The sequence below is a fragment of the Centruroides vittatus genome, unplaced genomic scaffold (assembly GCF_030686945.1).
Source record: "Centruroides vittatus isolate TY-2023 unplaced genomic scaffold, ASM3068694v2 contig_1042, whole genome shotgun sequence".
NCBI lineage: Eukaryota > Metazoa > Arthropoda > Arachnida > Scorpiones > Buthidae > Centruroides > Centruroides vittatus.
Window position 1 is genome coordinate 1,181,075 of NW_027120674.1, and position 27,097 is coordinate 1,208,171.

General features: G+C 29.3%; 1 protein-coding gene across 1 annotated transcript in view; it reads left to right on the forward strand.

The window, feature by feature from the left end:
• Positions 1-5,563: 5,563 nt before the first annotated feature.
• The window catches only part of LOC136969945 (laminin subunit alpha lam-3-like), a 199,819-nt gene continuing 178,285 nt past the window's right edge, over positions 5,564-27,097 (forward strand). Inside the window, exons 1-3 of the mRNA XM_067264272.1 lie at positions 5,564-5,657; positions 25,918-26,041; positions 26,318-26,471. Coding sequence (XP_067120373.1) covers positions 5,585-5,657; positions 25,918-26,041; positions 26,318-26,471 — 351 coding nt within the window. The 5' untranslated portion in view covers positions 5,564-5,584. The remainder of the gene's footprint in view (positions 5,658-25,917; positions 26,042-26,317; positions 26,472-27,097) is intronic.

A 27,097-nucleotide genomic window follows, 5' to 3' on the forward strand; every position in this document is an offset into this window, starting at 1 on the left:
TACAGGATAGAAACAGAAATTTATAAGTGTAAGGACTTAGAGGTAAAAAGAATTTAATCACCAAAATTTAATAGCATTAATGCCCCCTAATAAACGAACCTCCCCTGCAAAATTTCAGTTATATAACAGAGGAAAAGAAATAATTATCATGAAATAAACTACAGCAGATTTTACATAGAACAAAATACTGTATATATTTCTGTTAAAATCATACATGCATACTTATATACATATCCTCACGCTCATAATCCAAAAACGTTGAGAGCAGGAAAAAGGAGATTACACTCCTAAAAATCATCCATTCGGCAACTTTCTCCACATCTTCCTGTCCAGACATACCTCTTTTGCTTCAGACACACTCATGTCTCTTCCAGCACTCTTCCTCGCATTCTTTTTCCGACTCAACACCTTACATTCTTTCAGATATTCATCCACTTGTTCTAACCAACACTTTCTAGGCCTTCCCCTACCACGCTTTCCATCCACCTTTTCCACGTACTCTCTTCAACAATTCTTTTTTTCATTCTCTTAACGTGGCCTAACCACCGAAGCCGAAACCAGTATAGCCGAATTACTCAAATTTTGAACTACACTTTCTTTCACTCCCTCATTCTTTCAGCACTTGTTCATTTCTCACATAGGTTTTCCTCACACACCCTATCAAATACCTCATCTCACATGTGCCACACACTTCTATCAAATACCTCATCTCACATGCAGTTATGCAACTCCTGTGACTCTTCTGCCATACCCCAAATTTCGCTACCATGCACCACAACCCTCCCATACACAACCATTTGGACACCCGTTGCAAATTCACTCATTTCACACGCGCTCCTGCATTCATTCTTCTGGTGATTTCACCCTCTATCCCCCCTTCTTTTCACTCGTATAGAGTTTATTCTATTACTATTATAATTAACTACGATCACATCTGTCCTTTATTCTTGTTATAAACACTCCTAAATCTTTATTAGATAAAAGTTTAAAATAATAATAAATAGGATAAAATACGGAAAAACTCCAATCATCCAAGTTAATTGGGATCTCGGACTATCCAGATAACTGGATTTCTCATTAAAATAGTATCTTTTTTTTTCCTGTCCAAACACCATGCTAAGTACAGTACGTGTGTACATAATTACGTGCAAATGAAATATTAAACGTGCTATACATTCTTACTCATTCTTAAAGATTGAAGACAAAATACAAATAAAAATTTTGAATTTATTTGGAGGATGGAACAACCGACTTTCACGTGGAATGCTCCACCCTACATTGCTGAACTAATGAAACAAGTTCTCCTAGTTGCTTTTAGCCAATGTGTCATCAACCGCGCGACTTTCAACAGTTCTGATTGCCTCCAGCAAATTTCTGGTTCCTTTGCTACTAATATAATAATCAGTGTTTAATTCTAATCTTAAAACACATTGAAAAGTATCGAAGTGTTATAACCACTATAATATAATTTAATCAAATAAAAAAATAAATTTCTGATGTATTTATTGATTCGTGGTAAAAATGGTTTCCCGAAAGGCAACCATTAAATTAAATATAATTATAATCTATTATTACTATTGTTTTATTAATAATTAATAGTAATTTATATATTATACATTAGGAAATAATTATTGATTTAGGTTTATAAAAAAATTATGAAAGTGTCTTCAGAGTATATTCCTTCCAAAATATCGATAATTATTTATGTTTTGTATATGTAAATGATATTAAATTAACCCAAAAATCCATTCTCTTAAGGAATATTATGTTGATTTTATTAATTTTTAACTCTATTCGTCTTGTGGTCACTACGAAGAGGGCCGTTCGATCATACTAGCCTGTAGTAGGAGTGGCCGGATAGTGAGGCTCGAGGCCCTTTCCAAAAATTTCCTGGAGTTGGTACGACCACTCGAATTCGAACCCGGATCCCTCCGAACTCCTTAACCTCTCCTAGGGAAATTTTTATATTAATTTTGCTTACCAGTAAGTACGAAATTTGAATATTTACTGTTCAATTATTTTAATTTATGTTTCATTTGGTAATCAGCTATTGTAAATTAATTTTCTTAAATTAATTCTTATTAAAACATAATAAAAATTTAATGAATATGTAAAAAAAATTGATACATATGCATGGAAGAATAATTAATGTAAATACACGTGAAATGATACTCTTAATTGGGTATGAAAAATAATATCTTGCAGTAAAGTTGCTTAAGGTTTTTCTATTCAAAATTGTATTTTTCTTAATGCCAATGCCTTTTTGTTGATCTATCCTAAAAGTTCTTTCACCTGTTATATAACGCAATGTAAAAATGTGTAGGTTACTTCTATCAGAAACAAGTTTTACAAATAAGATGTACAGTACATTATCAATAAAGTTATACATATAAGAATTTATACATACGTTTAATTATCCTAATTTTAAAAAAAAAGAACATAATAATATCAATTTTAAAGAGTGGATATAAAGTTTTGTTATGGTAAGTTTCCTTCCGAACAGAATGAACTTACTTAAATGTAATGTTACATTACTTCGGCACAATAACCCATTTTAATTTTAATGTATGTATACAAATGTGTATCTGAAATGAATGAAGCATGTAAATTATTTACAATATCTAATTATAATATGTTTAGTTCGTTCTTATTCATTCTGTTTTCACTACAAACATGGTCATACTGGTTTGGGCCTCCTCCTCCCTTTTCCTGGTCCTAGGGTCAAGGATATCTATTTAAATGTCTATCCTTCATCAATATTTTGCTAATGTTAAAGCTTTCAGATCAATTAGATAATTTACAGTATTTATACTTTAATAATAATTCTACATTTGCTAAACACATCTTAAATATATTATTGTATAATTGTGTCAATTGGTATGAATTTATCGCCTTTATAACACGTTATAACTTCAAATAACATTGTTATACAGTTGAATATATTTATTCTTGAAAGTTTCAACGTTTAATTTATGAAAGGATTGAACGAGTGAAGAGTAATAGGAATTCATGATTATAGTTAAAACTTTTATCCATTGTATAAATAAAAATTATAATAAATTACACCAGAAATCTCTGTTCACATATTATCTAAGATATATTATCTAAGTATTATTTAAATAAACATAAGGCTAATATATATTTCTTGTATAAGAAGAATAATACTTTTGAAAGAAGTGGACCTACTTGCTTCAAAGTTCTGAGAAATCAAAACTTTGAGGAAAGCTTCGTATTACGGAAGAAGACTCTCCTTGTAAAATGAAGGTCAACGAACATTCAAGAATTTATTTCAAATTCTAATCTCTTAAATATCGTTAAAATTAAATTATAAATAAAATGAAATAAAGGGGCAATTGCCTGAAGACCCCAACAACAGGAGGCCCGAACTAATTTCTTTATAAGAAAATATTCCCCCTCCCCCAAGGAAAAATGTCCGAAGGCAAAAAACTGTACCGTAAATGGGGCCCCCTAATTCAAATTCGCCTGGGCCTTACGGAGGTATAACGCTCCTCCACAGCATGCAGAATCTAAAGCCGACAGGGTCTAATATCAACGATTAGAAACTTTTCAATGTACTACAAAGGATGAATCAATCAAAGGCACAACAGCGTGTAAGATCGAATTACAGAAATTTTCGGCCAGTAAACTGATAATGTAATGTTATTAATTTCCGAGATAAAAATGGTGATGATCAATTCTGTTTAACTTGAACCATTGTTTCTCTTTACTTAAATCTGTCAACCATTTTGTCATAAAATCTTTATTAATCTTTACTTAACATTGTCTTCGGCAACCTTGAACGCGAATACTAAACTATCTCATTGATAATACCGACTTTAAATAGAATGATGTGATTAAATAAGCCTTTAATATCTCAATGGATGCAATTATGCCGTCGATAGAATTTTATGACTTGCCTGCTGCAGTTTTATTTTCGGTATTCATTTCTATAAGAAACTTTAATAAATAAACACATTTATGACATTTTCTTCGGCCTATTTTAATTATATTTATTAAATAATACAAATCTGCACTTGTAAATGCTATCAAAGTGATCGTTCTTCTTGTGTGTTGACTAGATTTATAAGGCAGAGAGAGTATCCGAGAGAGAATGAATGCCTAGTGTTTCTATGAAAAATTACTTCTAATGTTTAGTTCTTTTTTAATAAATAAAGAAAAATAAGTAATTAATTATTATTACCCTAATCAATTAGATCTACAGTTTAGTTTCGACGAAGAATATATAGGGCCAATTCTTTTCTCTGATCCATTATGTTAAACAGTTATTGCCAATTATTTAAACTTATGGCTTTATAATTATGAACGTAAGCCGTTATACCCGTAGTTACGTGTAAATCATCCTTCTAAAATATTATACAACGTAAAATTGTAGTTTAAATGCCATATACATTTTCGTTTCTGTTAGGATCTTGGGAAATCCTCACTGCATTTCTATCAAAATGGATTATTTTTGTAGATAAAGTATATCATTTTTGTCTCTACATCTTTGATTTAATGCTGGTTTCATACAGTAAATAAGTTTCAACATAGACACGTTATGTACACTTGTCGCAATTTTGTATTAATATCCCTCCACCTTTTCTAAACTGTCTTACGCCTTTCTTCAATATTTATACCTGTAAAAATCTATTATATTTTTGTAACGCTTGTTTTAATTATAAATCCAAGTGGAAAATTAATAAATTTGGATCCAAGATAACTGATGTCTTATATAGACGGGTCTCGGTGACTGTTGTCATGGTAACGGGACTGACCGGCGCGTCATTTGTCCTGAATTCGTAACCTCTCTCCATCCTCTCCTTTCTTTTTGATCGAATTATTAACATATTCATTTCTCCAATTTTATCGAAAATTCTAAGGAATTCCATATAATTTTACAAACTAATTCTATCGATCTGTAGTGTAACTAATAAAATACACTAAAATTAATTACAGTAATTAATAAAATACAATAATAATTATTAAACATAAACTTCACGACTCTTCGTTTACTTTAAATACTATTTAGTTACGACGAGAAGGAACTTTTAATGATGTTTTGTTTTCCTTAAAACATCATTAAAAGTTATCATTTCGATTTAAGTATTTACTACATTTAATTTCTAATTAAATTTTAAAAACTTTAATTCATTTTTAAGCTGTTTTCAACTATAATTATCGTGTTAAAAATTAGACACAATAGGTAACGTCTCCTCGAAAATAATAATAATAATAATAATTTACTAAATTACACTTATTATTATTACTATTTTTAATTAAAAACCACTCTTCAGAACTTATAAAAATAAGTTTCTCCTTCATTAGAAAAATGAAGAAGTAACGAAACACGCTGACTAACTTCTAATTAATTTAAGAATCTTGTTAGAAGAGTCTATATTTATTGAAACCGTGCCAAAAATTGCACGTGAAAGAACCCCCCTCCTCAAAAAAAGAATGATAAGGGGTCGTGCAAACTGCATTGCGATATGCTGCATATGGTGGCGCTCCTGATGTTTGTTTCCTATTAGAGATGGTCCGACCGAACAGGAGTTCTCAGTAGAGAAGGGGGATGCCTCTCGACTAGATGGCTCTACAAATGCAGCTCAGTTTTCTCTTGTTGTGTTTGGTTTCTTCTTTCGCAGTCAAGAGCGAAGAGGGTAAGTTCCACCCCCTTTTTTCCCCTTCTTTATTTTTTTTTTCTTTTATTTATGCGGGGACGGGAGAATCTTCTAACTCTCTTCTTATAAATAAACTTTTGTTAACTTGTATCTAATTTTGTAATGTTGGCGAAAAATATTTACTTCTGTTCGACTGTTTATTTTTTATTATTATTTATGTTTTCTAATTGTAAATTATAAAATAATGCCTAGTTTTTACAATAGGTCTTCATTTTTTTTTTTTCTTATATTTTCTTTAAGTTTTGATAATTTTTAGAATAAATAAATAAAATACTTTCTTCGTATTGTGTACGAAGGATTCTACAGGTAAACAAACCTATAAAAGTTTAAAGTATATTTGATTAAATCGGGTTTAAGTTTTTTGTGTGTTGCTTTAGAAATCGATAAACCGAATTAGATCTTATAAGAATTTTTGGCAAAATAAAATCGATCAGCTAAAAGTTCTATACATATTTTATGTATTAACGTTAATAATAATTAATTAATATAGTATATATATATATAATTAACTATTCGTACTCGTTTTTAATCAGTCAATTTCGAATGTACATACATTTTCTTGTATTTAAATAGGAAGAAATTTGAAATTTCTTCCTATTTAAATACAAGAAAACGACACGAATTAACACAATAATTAAATATATTTTCTATTAGATCTAATAATATAAACAATGCAATTAAAATAATTAAATTTTATTTATTTATTCCCAATGAGAAAATTCTTTCTCTATCGGAAAAAGTGCTGACCAACTTCTATCAGTAACAATAGAAAGTTTTATGTAAAATGATATCAGACTTTTATAAGATAACAATTTTTTTTTTTTTTTAAAAAAAGAAAAAGGTTCTTTACAGTAGTTTATTTAATTCAGAGTCTCGAGTCTGACCTGCTGCTAACACTTGATCCTTTTTTTAAGTGCAACCTTGGAACGAAATGCCTTCCATTGTCTATTAAATATATTTATTAAGTTCTCTCGAATGCACTTCATAAGTTTCTATGAATAAATTGACATTTCTTTTATTTATAAATAGAGAACTGCAGAATTCATATTTATTTTACTTAATGGCATGACAAAAATATATTTTAACTCTCTTATCCTTAATTTTTTTTTTTTAAATGAGTATTAAGATATTAATTTTAAGCAGGAGAAGATGTATCTCTCGAGCAACAGACTAATTGTTTGTAAATATTTTGGAGTAAAAGAAGAATCGAGACATTTGAAACTATTATGAAGTCGTTGAATGGAGGTACGAACCGGTTTTCTCTCGATAGTCACGTGAAATCAAAGGCACTCGCCACTAGTTTCCAGTCACGTGATGGGTACCGAGTGAAACTAGACGATTTAAAATAACAAATCCGTTTTCTAATGATTTATTCGTTGAATATTAAAGAAGAGATCCGCCTGTTCGGCATTTATTCCATCATCTCCATTCGATTACACTTCATTTTTTTTTTCAATTATAAATAACTTTATGGACTATATAATATCTTATTCGGTATGATTACAAATATAATTTTCAGGAGTATATATATATATTTAAAATATAATATTTGTCATATGTAATTAAACGAATGAACTTAATTTACAAACTAGTCCTTACTATAGATCGATATTGAATAGAAATTCTGGTAAAATATTCGTAAAACATAACAATATAAGCAAAGATTTTAAGGAAAAATTGAATGATAATAGCTTAAAAGTATTTAATTAATGTGTAAAAATATTTATAATGCATTTAAAATATAAAGATAATAAAGAAATATCCCGAATTTATGGCCCACCTCATTCTTAAGTTCGAAAATATTCGTTAAAAATGGTAGAATTAGGCCCTATACACATAATTTTTAAGTAACGATATATACTTACATTTAATAAACTCCCGAGAAGCAAAGGACATTAAATTAGTAAAGAAAATTGGGGCATTTATATATATATATTTTTCTTCTATTATAACATTATAATTAATGTAGGTCCTCGTGTTTGTATAGTAATAATCGTTATAAATTTGATAAGTGATTTTATCTTTTCGGATCGTGTTTATTTTAAATTAAGATCCTGTGGTCACTTGACACCCATTTCTTCGTTATTTTAACAAATATTCATTGTAAAACTTCTTATTTAGATAGGATATGCTACAGGGGCGCAATATAGCTTCATGGGGTCTAGGCGAATTTGAATTAGGGGGCCCCACGAATAGTGTCGACTTCAGACATTTTTCTTCGGGGGGAATTGTTTTGGGGGAATATTTTCTTATATAAGACTGGTTTTGGGTCCCTTGTTGGTAGGGGACCAAGGCAACTGCCTTTATTTTTGCTCATAGTATATGTTAAATAAATTACTTTTTACTTTTATAAAGCATTTAAAATGTAAAATATGGTTAAAGTGGGTATTTACATAAGGGTGCACAATAAATAACAGGTACTTAAACTTTGCAAACTTATTTTACGTATATTTATAAAGCACAGGTGGTAATTTCTTTTGATATCACTAGATAAGTTCCTGAATGAATTCAATGTATATCTTAAACTACAATTTATACGATTTGATACGGTATAAGGAAGTTGAATAGGTTTGTTCAATCAGGAGCAAGGACACAATCATACAATAGATACACCTCTCTTCAAATTTTCTTTTTATAAAGATAGTTTGGCCGATATTTATGGAATAGTACACGGACGAACATCTAAGTCCTTAGGGCATTTTTGTCTTTTATCAATTGTTTGAAAGTTTAATATAAATTTAACAAAACGAATTCGATTATAAATATAATAACGAAGGGAAAAAAATCGATTAATGAATGATAATATGATATATTGTATAAACTTCGAACTATAATTATATAGTACTTAATAATAGTACATTTTTATTTTACAAATGCAATTTAAATGGTGATTTAAATTGCATTTGAAAAAAGAAAGTAGCTTATTAGAAAACTGAAAAATTCCAAGAAATTATCTCTGTATTTGGTAATTTACAATTATTTATTCGTTTAAAAATCTTTAACATCTGTGTAAATTGTCCAATGATCAGCTTTTCAGTCTAGTTCCTTTAATGGATCCACCATAAAGGCCTCATACACGTGCTTAGTGTATACATTTGTATCCTGTTCGTTATTAACCTGCTCACTTTATTTACCTTTTAACCAATATCTAGCGCAGTTTATCCAATAGGATTTTGTGCCAAAAAAAGCAATGAAAATCAGTATTAAGTTATTCAAATGGAATGTCTTGTTACGTAATATTGTGAAACAATTAAGCACGTGTTAAGATGTAAGTGGTGGTGGGAATTTTGTCTCACGTAAGCGACGTATTTATATATTTGAGGTAAGCACCAAGAAAAAATTACTAAACACTATTGGTTCCTAGCTACACAGCAGTAATTGTAGCCGATCTTGGATACAATAATCTTATGACAGTTTAAATATTAAATAATGTTACTATATTTTTCTTGTATTGTATCAAAACATTTTATAGTAAATGATGTATCAAGATATCACTTAAAATCTATAAGGAAAAATCCAGCAACGAGTTGCTTAACTTTCCCGGTAAGAGTTAAAATTGTGTGTGGTGCCATCTATTACGAGATTTTATTTTTTTTAAATGTTTATATTATTAATTATTATAAAATGGCAAAAAATGCCTAATTTTAAGGGTGAAACGAGTTTTATAATAATAAAAAAAAATTGTAAATGCTAATAACTAGTAAAATCTTCAATAATTCAGACCCCATTCGAGATAAGACACAAGATTCCTCTCTATCTCCCTACCCTCTCGACCTTTAACCACCAAAATTTAACAGAATGAATTCCTCTAATACACAAATCTCCCTGCAAAATTTCAGAAATTTTCGACAAAAGGCACAAGAGTTATCAAGAGTTAAATTTGATAAGTTTTTTTTAACAAAAATGTTAATAGTACTAAAGAGTTCAGATGTATTATCTCACATTCTTTATCCTCACAAAGTAATTAAGGTCTATTGACAGCTCTTCACAATGATTGAAGATAAAATATTCTATTCCACAAGTACCCACATTGTCAAGAATAATAAAATGAAATTCTTTAACTACATAAAACAAATTCAATAAACGTTTTATAAGTTTTTTTTTGGCAATTAGTTTGCATTATCTCAAGAGAACATAAATTTAAACATTAAAAATCCATTTCTACACCCTTAATTTATCACTAAAGTTCATAAGGTAAGCTATATTAGCTTACCAGACGGACACCTTTAAAGCTAATGTCATAACCTAACCTAACCTAACCTGACATTAGCTTTAAAGACATAGGTGTTATTTTACGAATAAACGAAGAAATTTCAAATATAACTTATTATACATAAATTTGTATGTATTTTATAACGAATAAAAGATTTCACGAAATTAAAAGTGCCTGTAATTTTGCTGAAAGTGTTCTCTCGACATGTATACCAATAACAATAGCCACCTGCAACCAAAACAAGTTTACTTTATTATTTTTTTGGGAGCGGTCAACTACCTTAGGGCGTATTCGGAGAACCAGACGGACACTCGCTTTTTAAAGATATCCAATTGAAAACTTGAGCAAACTTTCTTTTTTTTTTATCACTTTAAATGAATGTCCATACGCAATGAAGAACTTCACGCTGCTTGGTTTCATTCATGTCCAGGATCACTTTCCTTAATTATGATATGATTTTCGAACGTAGATTTGACATTTGAGAGTGGATTTTTCTAACTCTAAAAAATTTACAAGTAGTTTTATAATTCAATTATATTATCTAATCCTTAATAATTTCTATACATTGGAGCATTTATAAACTCGTATCGTGTAACGATACAACTAATAAATCAGAAGAAACTGTGTCTACATTTTTATAAAAATGCGTAAATAATTGTATGTTAACAATGAAAACAATAGGGCAATTTAGCTTTAGTCTTTTACATCGTGTTATAAATCTAGAAATATTAAGAGTGAATAGATAATAAAATTGAAATAAAATCATCAAATTTACAATTGATGGTTTGTACACATGGACACGAGTCACAATAATTCTCTTATATGTATAACAATAATATTAGTTTTCACAGTTGGGTCTTATCCAATGGGCAGAAAGGGCAGTTGTATGGGGGCCCAACCAACAGGAGACACCAAACTAACCTTTTATAAGAACGTATTCTCGCCGAAACATTCCCGCGAAGAAAAATGTCTGAAGTCAATACCCGTACATGGGGCCCCCTAATTCAAATTTGCCTGGGTTTCCATGAAGTATACTTAATAAGAGACTGTTGAATTTATAGAAACGATCTCCAATAAAGTTAAAATATCATCTTCGATACTAAATCCTCAATTTGAAATCATATTTTAAAACAATTTTTAAAAGGTTCTATTGTTTTTTTTTTTCAATTTTAAAGGATCGAGACGGTAAAGGCGTCAACTCGTCGTTTTGAGGAATTTGGGTTCGGGTGCAGATCGGATCCTGAGAAATTTTCGTGGGTGGTTTGACCCGGATTTGTCGAACCTCTCCCTCATCACTCGCCCTTATGTATGCCCGGCCGAATGCATGATGGGAATGAGAAAAGGCCCTTTTAGTGCCTCCGAGGTATAAAAGAGTTAGAGAAGGTCACTTCACGAAGTATGACACATTGGATAATAGACTTACCGATTTCCAATGCTTTCTTTCTCTTCTGAAGAACCAGACAATAGAACATCAGCATACAATTAATCATAACCTTTTTTTTTTTAATTGTAATTTTAATATTATCATCTTTAGATAAAAAGACAAAGTTACCAGAATTTTATTTTTGTTTTATTTGTTTTCATTTTTTTGTTTTATTTTCTCATTCTCGATAATAAAGGATAATTAAATAATGTTTTTCTTTATTTGTCATTGACAAGATCAGGAATAAAAATTAAAAAAGTTTTCATTTTCTAGAATATTTTGTGCGATGACCACGTCATGGATGAGTGACATTATTCATTTTCTATTGCAATAGCTAGGAATTGATAAAAAACCATGAATAAAATTAAATAAAATTGCAATTCCAACTTGTATTAAACTTAGAATTTCATACACTAACAAGACTTTGAATTTCTGAAATGGATCTACAATACAGTTCTTGGAATTAGTTCTAGAAGAGCGTTAAATTGAATAGAATATCTAATAGAGTTTTATTTCAATTACAAGAAATTCTATAGTTTGAAGACGGCCATAATTGAATTTTATTCTGATCAACTTTCAGAAGAACGTGCCTTTCAATTATCAAAAGAATAATGAATGGCTGCTTTTTAAAAAATTGACTACTTTGTTTAATGATTTGCTTTATATTATAATTTAATTCTAGATATTAGAATTTAAGTAAATAATTCCATATTTCCATTGAAAAATTATTTCATCCTGTATGTAGTAGCTTATTTACTATGTGAAAAACGTTTTTGTTTTCGTGTTCTGTTTAGTGGGCTTGGCTTTAACGCTAGTAAATAACTAGATGTCGTAGCCAAAGACAAATCTGTGGTTAGTATTCGACTCTAACACTATATTATAGTACCGGTTCTTCTCCCCGAAATCCCTTGGAAAAAAAAAAAATCTTGGCTACACCCTGATATAAGTTCGACCTTTCACATCTCGATTAATTTGATTTATCGCTTGTAAAAGTCATGTAAATTTAACTCCAATCTAACAAAGTTAGTAGGAAAATACTGAAACATTATTTATGTCATGTAAATAACATCGTTTTATTTAAACTCTTTAAGCACGAATCTGAATATCTTAGATTTTATCACAAACTGACTTTGAGTATGACGATGTCATTCCGGTCAAAGTACTGTATAATCAAAGGTTACTCATACAAATATAAAAAGTGGAAGGGAGGGAGAAAAAAAAGTTGAATGGGGTTGAAAATTTCATATTTATGGTCAATTTAAATCAATAAATTATTCATTTTTAGCGGCGCTAATCTTTCGTCAGATTTCGTATTTTACACGACTGACGAAAACACAAATAGGCAATTTATTGAATAAAATGGACAAAAATTAGTATAAAATAAAATTTTCGGGCAAAATTTCGATAAATTATTTACGGATTAAACGTTGAAAATGTAAGGGAATAGAATAATTTACAATTATTAATTCTACGATATCGTTTGTAGAGAATGAAACGAAATTCAATCGTTAAATAAATAAAACCAGCAATTATTTATTGTGAAATCATCGCAATTCCGGGCTGCAATTTTTAATCGTATATTTTTAATTTATTTAATTTAAAATATATGCTCTCCACCTCAAATTTGCAGTGTCTTGCCCCTGTACATCATACTTTTCCGTTAGCAAGGGAGTGGTGCCGGTCATCTATTAACTGCCTTCAGGGGAAGTTTTGAATTGAAATAACGTGATTTTCAGTATTCATCGAAAGTTCGTATATACTTAATTGAGACCTTGTACCCCTAAGGTTTCCATATCTGGTCTAATTTTCATGTATCTAACTCTGTTCTCGGGATTGTGAAAAGACAACGGACGGACGGACGACAGTGGGAATTTATAGGTCTACGATATTTTTTTTTTTTTAATTGCAGCCTAATAATCAAATTTCACAATTGTTCATATTTGGAAGATTACGGTTGAAAGGGGATACCATTCATTATGTTTCATATGTAATTGTCAAATGAGAGAGAGATAGGCTTTTCAGGCCTGATTGTTAATGATCTCTCACATTAATCACAAAACCACAAATGAATGCGTGATTTGAACTGTGTGCAGTTAAAAAACTTCTCTTGAAGATAGACAACTTTCTTGGCCTATTAAGAATCCTTTACTAGTGTTAGGAAACTGATTTATCAGTCCTATCAGTCATTACTCTCAAACCATTCGGTAGTGTCTACATGGCTGAGTTTTAAAAAGTATTAATTTGGATTAAGAATATACCGAAACAAAATTATATATATATATATATATATATATATATATGATAATATCTATTTTAAAATGATATAAAACACGATATTATTTATAATCTAATCACTTTATTTCTTTATTTTGAATCAAGTATACCGGAGACAATGGATTTATAAAAAAAAATTATTTATATATCTTTGAATTAAAAAATGATATAACGAAAACTGATTATTGTGATTATACGTGTTTAATTTTTGTATAAATTGTACAAAAATTTACCTATTTTGTTGGTTTCTCATTATTTTCTGTTAGAGATAGAAGCATTTGAACATAAAAACACTTGTAATGTGACAATGACGATCTATACGATTCCATCGCCCTTCTAATTTGTATTTAAATTCTTTCGATTCTAGATTTTTTAATATCGATCCTCATAAATATTCAAGTCCAATTTGATGACATACTTTACTTCAATTTTTATTGTTTTATTACAACAATGGATAGTGTTAAAAAGTTTAATTACTTCCAATATCCAATTTATTTATTCATGATTGTAAATTGTTTTTCAAACCTTTATGTTTTATTTCTTTTTTTGTAAGTCCTTTCGTAAAACATATCAACTCCTCTAGCATTAAAACATTATACACCATAATGGATCAACTTCGTCCATTATGTCTGGACTAACAAATGATTTTCCTCGCATTTTGCATAGATTAGTGTAATCTTTTTCGGATAAATTTGATAATTTGTTTCGTATGTATTATATCAGCAATTTATTGAAACAATAATTCATCTAAATGATGGCCCGTAATCTGATAGCGGATCACTTTGTCACGGATACGTTATACAATTGACGAAATATTCTCTATTAATTTATTTTCCTCCCCTTTAAGATAAAACAGAGCGACAATGTTTTCGTATCGGCTCTTCTGTTTTATCTTAGTGTATTTATCATTTGACAATAAATAATAAATATAAAATTTATGCATAAATGCAAATATCACATTTATTTGCATCTAATTATAGCTCAATAGTCTTATTTCAATCAATTATTTTGCTTTATTTTTCCTCACTACACAAAAAGAAAATAACATTCAGAGACCTATTATGTAATTATTTCACTTAATTCAAACTTTTTACTCTATCCAATTAATACACATTACGCATGTGTTTGCATTCTAATCGAAAACAATTAAATAGTTTCTTGTTCTGTTATCTATTACTTATTCATCGCACGTGTGTACGGACCATTTCTTTTGTTGACTGAATTTAAATCTAATTAATACAAATAACATCGACTATTTTAGATTCTTCCAAGCAATCTTTGACAAAAGAAACGTCTTCATCGCTGTTAATTATCTCATAAATTTTATACTTTATACACTGAGGGTTTAATTATCGAATGCTGTTATATTAAGCCAATTTATACTGTGATGTTGTTTAAAGTTTATTAATTAGATTAGTTCACAGTGAAGCATTTTAATTATTAAAATTTAAGCATATTTTTAAATGCTTTTTATCAAATGTCTTTAAATCTTGCAACTCAAATTTCATCCGCTTCTAATTAAGATAGAAGGTTGAAACTTTGAAGACATGTCTGTCCGATGATAACGCATTTTAATGTTTTAGGGGGTGGCCACCGTCACCATCGCCATTTAGAAACCCGATAAACTTGACTAAATGTGGAATTTAATCACGATATAGTGTGTAAATACAATGTAACTATGTATGATGGAGGGTTGTGCACTCACCACCCCATTTTCAATCTCATAAATAAATAAATATATATTAAATTATTTAATACAAATTTATCATATTTTCAGTTTTTCTCGATGATCTTTTCGTCTCTAAAGTATACAATCAATTCAAAATTAACAAATAAAATGATTACGTATAATGACATTATAATTAATAATAATTAGCTGACAGTAATATATAACGAATTTTATAATAATGATAATAATAATAAAATAATGGACGCAATTTATAAGTTTAAACTCGTTCTATTAATTCAAGATTAAAATAACTTTAAATAATTAGGAAGATAATACGTTAAAACCTTATAAGAAAGCCATTAACTGTAATGGTGAAAGCATATAACTATATTTTAAAATCTATAAATAATTTTTAAAAAAATAATATATATCATTTAACTCAATTAACATCTTAAATGTATTTAATCGAGCGATAAAATATGTGATAGTAACACGATCATTTAGCTTATATTTAGTTAATTGCATTTTTCGTGACACGTAATTAACAAACTACAATGATTAAGCTGTCAACGTCTTGTCATTTATTCTGTAATGAAATATTACACGATATGGTGCGTGCTGCGCCCAGTACAAAATAAATATCAATATCAATTAATTCGTTAACATGATATTGTATTTGTGTTAATCTTCGTTTTATTTCCAGCTAATGGTTTTATTCTTGAATTTCTTAAAAACTACGACAATTACTATGTTCAGTTAAAGATTTATAAATTATTTGTTGTATTTATCTATAAATCCAATACACCCGTACATAGAGTACACACCCGTACATAACAATACACCCGTACATACGTATGAAAGTATTAATTAGATAAGAAAACTGAAAAGTAAATATTTTAAAAAATACTAATGCTATCTTATTCCGCCTTATATATACAGTATATATATTATTAGACAACAAATAAGAATAACATATGTAATCAATAAAATGGAGTTGGCCTGACCATTTAGCAAGAAAAGATAATTGATAGATACTTTAAAATTCTCTAATGGCTCCCAAGAAATTAGATAAGACCAAGAAAACAAACCTAATTCAAAATGGAGAGACGAAATCTTACAGAGTAATATAGTTACTTAGGCTCGTAAAGCTCAATTGGAGTACGATCAAAGAGATGTATTATGTAATTGTATATACTATTGTATGCACTTTACAATACAGTACCTATGCGAATTTGTTTGGAAGTTTTTATTCATCGGCTAGTATTTTTGAAATAAATAGGAATAGATTTTCCCTCTTTGAATCACAATATGTTTATTTCGGGTGGTCATTAAAATCGAAGATCCGAAATTTGGGAAACGTGATCTAAATAGATACGAGTATGAACCACGACAGATAAAGATTTTCTTTGTTTTATTTCAGCAAAGATACTACAGATTAATTTTATAAATAAAAATAATTGAAAGAAAGTTTACCTATTAACCGTAAATTTACAAATTTTACGGTGAATACTTCTTCACGATTGGTGCAAAATATATTAACAAACATTTGTTTAATCGTTTTTGCTTCATTATAAACTTCATCTTTATTATTCAACGTGAATTCTTTTGCTCGTTATATAGTTTTTATGATTGCAGCCGTCGTCAAAATAGAGAATCTTGTACTGCCCGGAAGCCATGACACATCATTTCGCTATTAAAAAAAGGAAGAAGAAGAAGAAAAAAGAAAATGCTGTGAGGGAATGGTTCCCGGTTCGTTCAAAGTCGCACGACTCGATTACTTGAACTCTGCCAGAACATTATTAATGTTCTAAGTTATTCACATTCAAAACTTTGTGATTTAAAAACAATTATTGAAATTTTAAATTTCTCTCCACACGGAAATGCCTGATGAGATTTTAAAATATATATATATATATATATATATACTTTATATAAAAAGCTAATATAAATCATTTAATAATTTAACTAATTTGGCAAATAAACACCCTTTTCGTTTAAGAAAATACATCTCCATCCAGGAGAAAAGTTTAGTATTTTAATATATTAATTTTTATTAATTTACTTTATCGATTTAAATATATATATATATTATATTAATAGCAATTAATATTGTTATTTTAATACATTTCTCGAAAGAATGTCGACAATCGTCCTTGAAAATTATAAATTAGAAAAAGAAGTTTACATGATACAACTATTTAAAAATTAAATAATATAGATGATAATTATTAAGTTGACGATTTGTTTCCTTTATGTTTTTCACAAGGCTTGAATTAAATCAAAAAAAGTTTTCATAGAAAATGACAAAATGACGACTCCGACTAAGCATCGAAGGGGCGTAACTCTCCTTTCATCAAGGTCGTCGCCCCGATTTTTACTAGAAATTTTTGAAGGACAAATCCTCTCGAATGCAAGATTTTAATTTAAAATATTTTAAATTATTATTATTTTTTTAAATCAGTTGAAAAAAAAATTAAATCAAAATACAATATTTAATCCAAACGCAAATACGTGTTTAACACGAACAAAGGTAATTTTAGTATCGGATTTCGATTTAATTTTTCGGTTAATGTTACCTATGGTTCCAAAATGGCGACTCGTCAGTGATCCAGCAAATAGAAGAAAGGAAACGGTGGAATAGATTAGGTTAGGTTAGAACGTGCATCCCCACTGTTTCCTTTCTTCTATTTGCTGGAATCAGTGACGAGCCGCCATTTTGGAACCATAGGTAACATTAACCAATTTTTACACTTGTTTTAACGATTTAGTTTATTTATATTATTTTCACTCTTTATTAATTATATTTTTAAAAAATATTAGATAAAAATATTCTAAAATGACATGAACTTATAAACGTTTTAAAAATATATGATAAAATAGCTCTTAAGATAACTTTTAAACCCATATTTTATATATAGAATATGTACTGTACATTCTTGTAAATATATTAACATAAAAATGAAAGTACACGCAAATATAGCTTATATTCATATGTATGATATGTGTATGTATATACATATACACTTACATAATCGTTTGTAAGTGTATATCTGTAGGCCTGTTTATTTTCTCGTAAATACTGTGTATTTGAATAATTTTGAGATAAAATTTGATAAATTTTAATTGTCAAAATTAAAAAAAAAATTTTAAAGATAAGATATAAACCGTTAATCACTTTATGTAGTGTTAAAGATATTGTTCACGACTTTCTGTTATGTTTAGTACAGTTTTTTTTATTTATTTCTTTTTTTTTTCCCCTGTTGTAGCTCTATTTTCTTAGAGCAAAGTAAAGATATGTAACTTGATCTTAAAGCTTGTTTAAAGGGATTAACTAGAAGTAAGGACCACTTCTCTAATTTACTAATGCACACATCAACTTTCGGTGAAAGTGCTATTCACAAAGGATACTTAAAAAGCAGTTGTTCTAAGAATCGATATTATAAATAAATTCTAGAGCTTTTATAGGGCACTTAATAAAAATATTTAGCACTTTATTTTAATCCGGGTCAAAGTTTCTTTATTATAAAGGATAATGTGTAATAATGACTATTTTTTCTTTTTCTTTTTAAACTCGGTATTCTTCAAAGTTGAACGTAAACTAATACGTGTGGTATACATTGTTAAGCAGCATAAGAGTTATAAATAAACTCAAAAAGATAAAATTACCATCAAAATAAATCGATATGTTCAACTTAAGTTGATTAAGGAGATCATTGCCCTTTCCATCGTTACAGTAATGGTAACAATTAGAAGTGGGTTCGATTTACTTCGAATGTATTGTAACAATGTATTAAGAACCCATTATTCCTGATAAATATAAAATATTAAACGAATTTTCAAGATATTCCGATCATCATTTAACATTTTTTTTTGTCATTATAAATAACTCCATTTATTATTAATATTTCTTAAAGTGATTATAATCTACCGGGTCAATTGGGATCGGGCCTATTCAAGATACGGGTAAATTAGCATTTTAAGTACTGTAAATTCCAAATACAGTACACTGTAATATAAAAGATGCATTTCCCTTTACCACTATACATTCAGTGTCGCTTTATTCTATGGACAAAAGGGTAAAAGGGTTGGTTTGAGGCCCCCACCAAACCAACCAACCGAGGCCTCAAATCAATTTTTATAAGAAAATATTTCCCCAAAAAAATTCCCTTGAAGAAAAAAAAATGTCTGAAGTCAACACTGTACATGGGGCCCCCCGATTCAAATATGCCTAGGCCCCACAAAGTCTTAACACGCTATTGTACACATTTCTCTATTATTAAATTCAAATTGCATTTATACTTAAAAAGACTCTATCTTCCACTTGAATAAAATTGAAAATTAAGTTAAATATATATTATTTTACTTTTTTACATCAATATATAGATAATTATTGAAAATAAGTACGGTATTAACTAATAGAAGTGGAAAAGTGCCAAGTGTTTAATAAATAACACGGTCTTGTGTTTGTACCAATTAAATTAAATCTTTATTCAGAATGAAGAGAAATAATCAATTTTTTTTAATTGAGTATAACATATTTAATGATAAAAAACGATAATTATATTCGTTAATAATAATTAAACTTGTAGTGTATTGTATAAATTATCTGGGGAGTGTCAAAACTAAAAACTACTGGTTGCTGTCATATTAATTTAAGGGAAGGGTTTCTTTGTTTATATTAGTAATTTCGTAGGAAACATCGCCCGTGTTCGCATTTCTAAATTTTCTTTGAATTTTAAGAAAGAAAAAAGAACATGTCAGATATCTCTTCTCTTATTAGGATGATAAGTGATGATGATATATGAGAGTTAATATGGACAAAACTCAAAAAATAATTCATGATAAAAATATGTATTTCATTCAACTTTATAAAGCATAGATATTTAATTTATATTTTTGTTACGAAGAAAACTAGCGAAAAGCTTAATTTTGAGGGTAGGGATGAGTTTTATATCAATACAAAATTGTAAATGCTAACAACGAGTAAAATTGTAATTAAGTCCGACCCTACTCGAGATAGGACAAACGACCTCCCCTTTTTTATCTTTCCACCCCCTCGATCTTTAACCACCAAAATTTAACGACATCAATCCCCCTAATACATAAACCTTCTTGTAAAATTTTAGAAATTTTTGACAAAAAGCACAGGAGTTATTAAGCTTCAAAGGGGGTGAATAAAAACGTGCTTCCCCCACACACACTAACATCTATACATAAAGAAACCCCCCGAACGATTCAAGGTCGATTCAAGGTCCCCTGAGTCCAAAAATGTAAAAATCTGAGGGGGGGAGGTCATTCTTTGACCGATCGCCATACTTTCCCTCTGTTATATGTAACATTGTTTTGACCATTTTCTGTCGTAAAGCTCGAAATAATTGAAAGGTTAAGTGATAAATTAGTATAAGTAAGAAAAAATTTCATTCAAGTGTACTGATGATAGAGGAAAATACCCCCAGCACATTGCAGAATCTGTACTGATGATAACGTTTAATAATGATTAAAAACCATATTATTGACACTTATTATCTAATTTTGAATTAATATTTTCTATTTTATTACAGAAGAATGTTTTGTCAATGTTCACTCCTGTACTGTTTTTCCACATTAGAATTTTTAACTTTCTTCATTTAAAAATATTCTTTATTAAGTTGTAAACGAATATTAAAACTTATAGGCTTATATTATAAGTGATTTTGATATTTATATATAAGTAAATTACATTTTATAAATATAAAGTATTGTTTTTATATATAGCCGAATTTTCTATATAAAATTATAATTGAAATTTATAATTTTTATATGTGATTTAGTCCATCCCGAGCCAGAATTCAATAAAAACTTGTACTTGGACATTTTTTTTTTTTGTTTATATATTACAAAAATCCTCTTAATAACTTATCAGCTAAGAAAATTCAATAGAAAGATGTCTCCAAAGAGTCGCGACAGTCTAGTAGTCCGAAACACAAGAACTGCCGTCAGTTTCCACCGTCTACCCATATTTTGTTGACAGCTTAAATAAAATGGGTCACTCAAATTTCACAATTCTAGGAAAAGAACTTACTTTTCTTCTTTTCATAATCATCGAAAGTGTTGACAGCAAAAAGTATTCGTCTCATTCTTCATTCTATCTCATAAATACCAAATTCTTCTTTCTTCTCGGATTATATGATTGAAAAGATTTATTGGTTAACACGTTTCATAAAACAAATAGACTTTTTTTTAATATATATATATATATAAAACGAACAAACAAACTTAAATTTTGCAATCAATTCTTCTTCTGTAATGTACAAATATTTATTTTATGTTACGTATATGATGTTTTCTATTCAAACTATCCGTCAAATAATTTAGTGAATCTATATAAATCACGATATTTGACCAATAATACAATAGTATAGGCATCTCTCTCTCTCTCTCTTAAAGTCAGCAATCAGTCCGTAAAATCAAACGTTCTGCAGGTGTAAACGTTAAACGGGAACTGTTTCGTATTATTTTAAATGGGAAAATTATACTCAAACCCAAAACACAATACAACTCATACATATAAGTCGCAAACGAAACATATTAGGATATAAAATTCGTCGCTTTCTATTACCAAACCGTTAATATAGTTTGAATTGTAAGCAATGCAGCCGTGTTTTTTCGGATCTAAATATAAATTTCTTACGTATAAACATCGACTGAAAAGCGTTACTTCGAGAGATACGCACTGTACTGTACGTTCTACGAAGTTTAGACATTAAAAGCCAAAAGACATTAGCGAGGTTTAGGCCGAAGTTTTAAACGCGTAAACGTGTACGTCGGACTTTCGGCGCCGCTTTCCTGTAAGCCTAGAAGTTCGACAAAATGGCGTTTGGAATGTCGAGCACGATTCCACTGACTTTTCAAACACCATTGTTAAACTTCTAGGCTTACAAGAAAGCGGCGCTGAACGTCCGACGTACACGTTTTCGCGTTTAAAACTTCGGCCTAAACCTCGCTATTCTATCAGGAAGACGTTAAAACCGAGAATGCTTGTATTATCATAAAAATGAATGCACGCATTTTGATAATTTATCATATATTTAAATTTATTAATTCAAAATAAGTTATTAATAACGGTAATAAAAGATGAAAAACGTTTAAATAGGATGAAGATTCTCCGTAATCTTTTAATCTTGAATATTAAAGATGGAAATATAAAGAGGATCTCATTTGCATTAAATACATACATTTAAATCTATTTTTAATTCAAATCATGGATTGCACATTTTCACAAATAAAATCACGTTCCTCGAGGCATCAGAGTACCAATATCCCACTAATATTATTAAATTATAGGGTTCGACTAGTAATGGCGCGTGTCAAAAATGCGTAGGTTTATATATTCTACTTAACTGCGCTATATAAAAATAGATTAAATACTCGATAAGACATTATAAAATAGCTCATATGATTTATATCTAATTCGCGGTTATAATGCACACAATATTAATGGATTGTTGTTCTGTTACATTCGTTGAATGATAAGTACAATTGAGTATATCTATAACGAAACGATCAAATCAGATAAGAAGTTTGTTACAGGGAATAAAGTAATGCATATATAAACTGAATAAATGTATATAAAAACATATTTACTATATTCTATTGTATTAAGTAACGTGTAAAAAAAAAATGCACTGAAGAATAAATGATAATTACGTACACTTCTGCTTATATATATTTTGATATTTAATAATTTAAAAGAAGAAATTCAGCAACATGTTGCGTAACTTTTCCGGCTAATATATTATGTGCTAAATATATTAGCATTTAATTTTGTGCTAAAATATATTAGAACGAAATTAAAATTATCTGTGGCGCCATTTGTTACGAGAGTTTGCTAAAAAATAACTTTTATATTATTAATTATTATAAAATGGCAAAAAGATTAATTTTGATGGTAGAGACGAGTTTTATAAAAAAATCTTAAATACTAATAACGAGTAAAATCTTCATTAAGTCCGATCCCACTCGAGATACGATAATCCCCCCTCTATTCCCCCATCTCGAATTTTAATTATCAAAATTTAATAGCATCAATGCCCCTTATATACAAGTTATCGCGCTAAATTTTGTTTCTTAATTATTATCCCATCCTAAGATATTAAACGAAATAGATGCGAACAAACACAGACACGCATACAGTACATACAGGGTGTCCATAAAGTCCGTGTGCAATTTAAAAAAATTATAACTTTATTAGTATTCGTAATAGAAAAAATCTGTAAAAAGTATTAAAAAGCTTAATGTACCTAGTTTTAAGTAAAATTATTTAGTAACAAATGCTTTTAGAGATTGGAAGAGGTGGATCATTTTCTCGACCTCTACGTTTGCTAGACTTGATTCCATTAGATTTATTTTATTATTTTTTTTTTTTATGGAGACATGTGAAAACAATAGTGTATGCAACCAAACCTCGATCGTTAGAAGACTTGAAAGCTAAAATAACTAATAGGATTTCAGGCATTACTGCAAATTAATTGGCAAATGTTTTTAGGGAATTACAAAATCGTATTACTCTTTGTATTACTACTGATGATGGACATGTGGAAATTTAATAAAATACAATAAAACAATAAAAAGATATAGATTTTCTTATTTCCAATACATTCTACATAATTTCTCTATAAATATAAATCTCCATATAAATAGAAGCTATTTTATAGAGAAATGTATACTATAAAATTAATCTATATTCGAAGTCTTTAAAAAGTATTAGTTAAAAGTATCTGATAATTTTTTTTAATTTAAACACAAATTGACTGATTAATTGGGCTGCAATTTAAAAAAAAAAAAAATTGTAGACTCATAAATGCCCACTGTCGTCCGTCTGTCTGTCTTTCTTTAATCTCGTGAAAAGAGTTTTTTTTTTTTTTTTAACTCTTTCCGCCCTGTGGGCACTAAGAGAGCCTCTTTTAGTAGGCCCATTATGGGCTCGGCCAGGCCCACAATGGGGCGACCGGGTGGTGAGGGACGGGGCCCGACATATCCGAACGGACCACCCCCCGAAAAATTCCTGGGGATTATTCGACCCGTTCGGATTCGATCCCGGGTCCCCCAGAGCGGTAGGCTGCCACCTTTACCGCTCGGCCATCCGGCCGTCCGTGAAAAGAGTTATCAATAGATAGATGGAAGATGAGACCAGATATAGAAACCTTAGGGGCAGGAAGACCCTATTAACTATACACGAACTTCAGATAGAAACCGGAAGCCACGTTATTTTAATTCGAAAATTTTCCCCCGAAAGATGACAGGAACGACTCTATTGTTAAAGGAAAAGTATGCTTTACAGGGGCAAGCCACTACTAATTTGAGGTGGAGAGCATATATTTTAAATTAAATGAAAAATATGATTAAAAATTGCTCGTCAGATTGTAATTTTAATTTAAAAGTGATTAGAATGCTTTCCAAATATGGATTTCATTACTTTCCTGTTTAAATTTTAAAATTATTTCTCGTATCCCTAAAATCTTGCCGATGTGAAATATTAATTCACTGTTATACACGCATACATAAAATAATACATATTAAAATGTTTTGTTATTTTAAAACAAATCACTTGCATTAAAATAGCAAAATTATAATTAATTATGATAATTTCAATTTTTGTAACTCCAAGTTTCAATCATTTTAGTGTAAAGACGGACGTGTCTCAATTTTTTTTAAAGGTTTATTACGTCATAAATATATTAGAATACAGTACATCATTATATTCTTTCAAAGCTACAGTACGACAATACGGGTGAAGGAATATCATATTGAGAGACTGATTTAATAAGAGTAAACTATAATAATATTGTAAAGTTATATACTGTAACTGGTTTCGTATGAAGGAATATGGGGCTAAATAGAAATCATGACATTAATGGGAGTCCTCAGAGGGGGCAAACGAATAAAAAAATTCCACAAATTATAATGGTAAGAGCCGTAACCTTACACGGGGTTGTTAGCCTTTTTCCAATCAGGTGAAGGTCACGAACCCCTTCTTGGAATAATGTCTTTAAATGCGTAAAATATACTGTATTTACAAAAGAAACACTTATACTGTATAGAAATACATTTATTCAAATAAACGAAAAAGAACATATGTTATAGTCATATATGTGCTTCCTTCTTAAGAAACTCGTTGCTGGATTTTTTCAAATTGAAGCCCAATAAAAGAAGCGTAGTTTGTTAAATGATAATCAGTTGTTAACGATGATTGCGGAATGAATGTAATGAACAGTCAGTCGTAAATTACAGTGTTATGATGTTGATTTTAATAAGCGGTCTAAGAAATACATCATTGATATAGCGGGAACACTAAAGGCTATATCAAATCTTATATTCGCTCAGTTCTCAAATATCAATAAACTGTTGCTACGTGTAATTAGCGGGCACTGTAATCTGTATGCTTTTATTTATATATGTGTATGGACAGACAAATAAAACGGTAGGAACCTTTGACATACGAGATGTCAAAATTTCCTACCTTTTCTTGTTTGATTTTATATTATTTGTTTTTTTTCGATTTGTAGGCCTATAATTTTGATTAAAATAATGTGATAGCAACGTGTTTTATTGTAAACATTCACTTCTGTAATGAGATAAGGAGGGACAACAATTCTAAATCCCATATTTTTTAAATTAACAGATAACGGAGGACTTTTTCCATCCATTTTCAATCTGGCAACGAATGCAATTATCATTGCTAATGCAACTTGTGGTGAAATTGGACCTGAAGTTTATTGTAAGTTAGTCGAACATGGAATTTTAAAGTGAGTAATATCAAATATATTATTTTAAATTTATTTTAAAACGTAACTTCTATATTAGTATATAATAATTAAATAATCATGAGAGTATTTCTGTAATAATATATCGTTCATAATATAATAAAGTGATGGATACATGTTTATATTAGAATTTTGACTATAAAACATACTATATTGAATTATGATTATAAATTATGTATTTCCGAAATTGTAGTATTATTTGTTAATTTTAATTGTTATGTTGTGCGCATGTAATTTGTTAAATTTAATTCATTTCAGAGAACCACAGTGTGGAGTATGTGATGCCAAACTTTCAACTAAGAGTCATCCAATTACCAATGCAATTGATGGTTCAAATAATTGGTGGCAAAGTCCAACATTACAAAATGGAAAACAATATGAATGGATTACTATCACTTTAGATTTAAGACAAGTAAGATTGAAATTATTATTATTTATTTCCAAGTTCGTTAAAATTTGATAAATAATATTTAAATAACTTAAAGTTTCCTTAATACAAGAAATTTGTTGAAGCAGAATACATATACAATTTTTTTATAATTTAATACTCAAACTTCGCAGAACGTACAGTACAGTACATATCTCTCAATAAAACGTTTTCCGGTCAATGTATATACAAGAAAAATTTATATTCAATACAACATCTTTAACAAAACAATACGTATGTGCGGGAAATTTCTCAAGTTACATTCCAAATACAATAGGTCAGAAGGTTAGGTGTAGACATTTTGAAAGCGCCCTGAGTGTCAAGAAATGGAATATGCCAGTGGCGTAGCGAGGGGGTGCAAGGGGGTGTATCATGCACCGGGCGCCACTTGCAGAGGGGCGCCCAAATGGTCTCAAAGACAAACTATATGTGTTTCTGGAGGGGGAGAGGGGCGCCAATAAAGTGTCGGGCGCCAGTTATGTTCGCTACGCCACTGAAATATGCGTGTTTAATGTAATTGGAGATGGAAGAGACATTATAATGTCAACATCATACCAACACATTCCTTCCTAACATCATTAACAATAGTCAATCATTTCTCCAATCTATAG